The sequence below is a fragment of the Antrostomus carolinensis genome, unplaced genomic scaffold (assembly GCF_000700745.2).
Source record: "Antrostomus carolinensis isolate BGI_N321 unplaced genomic scaffold, ASM70074v2 Scaffold55662, whole genome shotgun sequence".
NCBI classification, from domain to species: Eukaryota; Metazoa; Chordata; class Aves; order Caprimulgiformes; family Caprimulgidae; genus Antrostomus; species Antrostomus carolinensis.
In genome coordinates, this window is record NW_010301287.1 from 1 (window position 1) to 4,562 (window position 4,562).

General features: G+C 38.9%; 1 protein-coding gene across 1 annotated transcript; it reads right to left on the bottom strand.

Moving 5' to 3' along the window:
- Window position 1: 1 nt before the first annotated feature.
- On the bottom strand, window positions 2-4,275 carry LOC104518222 (lipoyl synthase, mitochondrial). The gene is made up of 6 exons (XM_010163378.2): window positions 4,108-4,275; window positions 3,334-3,427; window positions 2,496-2,576; window positions 2,107-2,263; window positions 1,177-1,234; window positions 2-140 (listed from the first exon to the last, which is right to left on the bottom strand). The coding sequence occupies exons 2-6, from the start codon at window positions 3,388-3,390 to the stop codon at window positions 8-10; spliced, it is 486 nt and encodes a 161-aa protein (XP_010161680.2). The 5' UTR covers window positions 3,391-3,427; window positions 4,108-4,275; the 3' UTR covers window positions 2-7.
- Window positions 4,276-4,562: the final 287 nt, after the last annotated feature.

Consider the following 4,562-nt stretch of genomic DNA (forward strand, 5'->3'; position numbering starts at 1 on the left):
CGGCCGCTCACCTCTGCAGTTCCGGCACCGTTTCCACGTTGTGGGCGTACACGTCCAGTCCCGACAGCGCCACTTTCGCCACCGCTTTGAGGTCCCCTCGGAAATCGGGAGTCAGACATTCCACCAGGATCTTTGCATTCCTGGGAAGGAGAGACTGGAAATGAACACACCTGTGGGATCTGTGGCACTGCTGCTAAAAACTCAATATAGCGAAAAAACAAACAACCAAATAAATGATGCTCTGATGAGCAGAGGAAAGTTAATTCAGGATACGCTTCTAAACCAACAGATTTCTGCAAATACCTGGATTACAGTTAAAAAAAACCCTTTATGTGTTTTAATTCCCAATTTCACTGATGTGAGCTAAAATAGAATGAAAGCCAAATAATAAATATAATAGCAAAATAATCACGTTCCGTGTTTATATGTGATTTTCCACACGTCTTTGTTGCAGGTTAATGTAACGTAAGTTTAGTATCCTAGCCCCAGAACACCGAGGAGCTACAGTCCTGCCTGCGGGGATAAGCAGGCTCCGCAGTACTGCCCTGCAATCTGATCTTGGTGTCCAGGAGCCAGACGGGGAAAACTGCAGGAGCCTTTTGAGTTCCAAAGATACACTGGACCGAGACTCAAATGAGGTTACACAAATTAAATATGCAGGCAGACAAGTATGCTATCGAATGGCACACGAGGCATCGATGCAGAGTGAGGAAGGCATAGCTAGGGAAAGCAGGAACAACCACAAACCTAGAAACAGCCACTGTGAGGAAACACAAAGCAATCTCATCACTGCTGAAAGAGAAACCCGACTACTTCTGTCATGTGGTGACACCGTTATCTAAATCCACCGTGTCTGTGCCCCAAGCTTCAAGAATGAACATACCTCAAAAGTATGCACTCATTTCCTGGTAAACCAGCTGCCTGTTCGAAGAAATAATCCAGAGCTTAACTTTAAATAAGCCTGGGCTACATTAGAAATGCATCCAAATCCAAAATATTTTGGGTCCATTATATGAGAAAGATGAAAAACAGGAAAAAAAAGGGACACAGATAGGCTAAAGGCAGATTTTTGTAGCTGCACGGCCCCTGGAATATTCCAGCTAAAGGCAGTTTTGACCTATATGCTGTTCCACATTCTAAAGTTGTAATAATGATAGTAATATATTAAAAATATACCTTTCTTTCAGATGAGATACTGTCTTTGCAAAGTGTTCTGCTCCACCATCAGGCATATCTAGAAACATTTAAATTATTCAGATAGCCTTTCTGTTCAAGAAATGTATTTACTTATTAGCAAAGCCACCAAAAAGCTTGCAGAGTCACATTTAAATGCAAACTAATAAAGCAGTTCTCAGTCAACCCCAGTCTTACCTTACTGCTTATGCCAAAGGTTTATAACAGATACTCTCCCGAGCCTTGTCCTGCACAAAGTCTGACTATGATTGTTTAGGGCAAACTTCAGATGTTTCCTCCGAATTGACCTCTCTCTAGGTTCACTGTCAGCCTGAGCACAGAATGGCTTTATCTATTTATGTTTTTAGTCTGAGAAACAGTTCTACAAACCCTGAAATATATATATTATTGCTCTTTTATTGTAAGCCACTTTGAGGCTACTGGACTGTCCATCAAACTATACTGAACAGTCTTCACAATGGTTTTCCCCACCTATGTGATGTCGCCACAAAGCAGCTACTACAACCTTAGAAAAAGGCAACTTTCAGTTTTGTTAAGTATAATTTCTTCCAGGTTTAGATTTTGGAAGGAAGTTCTGTAATGGTATAGCATACGAATGTCTGTGGGAATCATTTTGCTGGTCAAATAACAGAACTTAGTGCATATGTATGTATTTTGAAAAAAAAAGTTAAAATATTTAATAAAATATTGTAATATTTTAGTAACAGTGTAATTTCTGTTATATTTCACTAGACAGAGAGAAACACTAAGAATATGTAGAAGCTTTCCAAAGTTCCAGCACTGTTGACTCCTTTCAAATAGTAATCCTCAACAACTGCGCTGAGTGATACCTGTTTATCGAGCTCTGTGTTTACCAACCAGGTAAGGCATATGGGAGCTTAAGCTGGAAGACAAGAGAGACAACATACTGACCGTCTCTGTCCACAGATGTCAGAACAACATAGTCCAAGCCCCACTCAGCTATAGCCTTTGCTGTGTTGTAAGGCTCCTTGGGATCCAGTGGAGGTGGTTTTTTTGCTGTCTTTACTGAACAAAATCTGCAACCTCTAGTGCACGTGTCACCCATCAGCTGAAATAAGAAAGATATTCCTGCCTTTACATTGTACACATCACTATTGCTCAGCTGAGAAACAGCTGCATAAGCTAGGTCAGGCAAATCCCAGTACTAGGCAAAACAATGAGGACAGCGATTTACTTCAAATTTCTTGTAATAAACCCACTGCACTACAGTAGAGATCCAACAATACACTAAAACCAGCTCAAATATTGATGGAATACTTAAGAAATGGTTAATGGCTGACCATAATAGTAGCGGTAGCTGTCGCATATTCTCCACCTCCCCAGCATTCTCCAATGTTGGGACAACGTGCTTCTTCACATACCTAAAAGTAAAAGACACTGGTAATGTACCTGGGTTTTTTTCAGTGTTGCAATTGAAAATTATTATTATTATTATTAATCAACTTCAATAGTAGCCTACAAACAAAACATAACTGATGACAAATGAGGAGAGTAACAGAGTTACATTCTATAGGAATTCAGTACAATAGCTAGGAAGAATTGTTTCCTGACATGCATTACTATTCCCTTCCTCTTTACAACTCCTCAACCACGTAACAGCCTTATTAATTAGCACAGATTGTCATTAACATTTTCAATTTAAAAATCAGTAAAATGTTCACAAAGTCTGTGATTCATCAAAGCATGATCTTACTCTGAAAAAAAATAAAGGAAAGAAGTTCTTCATGCCTACCCACCACTTTTTGCCATCTGGAAGGTATACTTAATGAAATAGATACATTTCTAGAATTTATTTTCATGCAAAACACCTGTAACTCTGAAATTGTGTGTTTCCATTAAAAAGTCACACATAGCATCTTCTGATCTCTTTCATGATGCAAGTAGTAAACCCTAGTATTTAAAATCACAACATGAAAAACATGAAATAATCTGTTGGATTTGTCTTCATTCCTTATGGGTAAAATTCAGCACTGGCAACAAGCATTGGCATGGGGCTTGGTTTCAGCCTTGAAGATCGTGCAAGACATGATTTCTACCTGTCCTCCACAGGGAAATAATTTTGTTATCTGTAACAAATGCCTTATTTCTACAGAAAAACTTGGTTGGTACTAGATTTACCGTATGAAGATTTAAACTTCTCAGGGTATTCTTTAGTTTATTGTAGTTTTTTCCCATGGGAATCTTTGTTTTCAGCCACGGAGGAAGTCGCAGCCTAGAAAACATCAAGCAAACATAAAGATTAATAAATTATTTACATGGTAAGCTTCCATTAATGTCATACATCCACTTAATTTGTTATGGATCCCAACTAGGAAAGGTTCCTTGAAAACTGACGCAAGTCACCAACCAATATTAACATCCTTCATAGTCATAATGGACTTCTCTCTTCCATGTTTATCATCATCCCAACATTCAAGAGTAGGAGTTTGTTGTCACTGGAAGGTTTAAAACTGTTAACTGTACTGGTGGGATTTAATAGTGCCACACTGGAGACTGCAACAATGACTGGCAGTGTATGTTACACAGCTATTACAGAGTTTAATCAAATTTATAACTGGAAATATGGGGGGTTTAAGCCTTTTTTTATTTAATCTTGTTTGCTTTACTCTATCAATACATTTTTTTCAACACAAAGTAGAATACACGCACCTACTGATGTATAATTCTAATTTAATACAGGCCATGGCACAGGTACTCAAATGAGAAAACATGACTATGTCTTTGTGTTTGTTACATAATTTGAAGTTAATGATGTAAATATTTGTCCTTTCTTGAAAAACTACGAAATTAGCAAGCCAGTACAATAAAATACATTGTATATATTTTGTAGTTAATACTAAACATGCAAGAGGCTACATGAAAGCAACTACAGTTGTTTGAAATCACACTTACCTTTCTCCTTTCTGACGCTTTAAATTGCCTTTATACTCAGCCCACGCGCTCCTGTCTGACAAATCTCCAGATACAAAGTCTTGCAAGTCTGGTCCATTTTGCAGAAACTCTTTTTTTTCCCCTGGCAAAGAACCTGACGTTCTGTGCTGGTTACACACGTGGCTCCCAGACACCTGAAAGAAGCAATAGTGGAGCTTATTGAATTATAAATGTAGTAGTGTTATAGACCAAGCAGGCGCTTCTCCTTTTGGTGGTTGTTGTGTGCTCTGCAGGGGTTGTGTGAGCCTCTTCCCAGCTGCCTTGAGGTTAAATATGTAATGGATGCTCTTGTCCACTTTAAGTCGCGTGAGACAGACAAAAAAGCGTGATCTCTTCCAAAATACCTTAATGTGAACCTAAGCGATGCAGGTTTTGGGTGTAAATGACGCTGTGCGGGTCAATTGGAGCCGCCGGGG

Bases quoted from the DNA above. Each gene is read 5' to 3' on its own strand.
- LOC104518222 (XM_010163378.2), bottom strand. From the start codon at position 3,390: ATGGGAAAAAACTACAATAAACTAAAGAATACCCTGAGAAGTTTAAAT. The intron at 1,235-2,106 runs GTCAGTATGTTG...AAATGTTTCTAG, and splicing joins GACATCTGTGGACAGAGACG to ATATGCCTGATGGTGGAGCA. The intron at 141-1,176 runs GTATATTTTTAA...TCTCCTTCCCAG, and splicing joins GTATCTCATCTGAAAGAAAG to GAATGCAAAGATCCTGGTGG.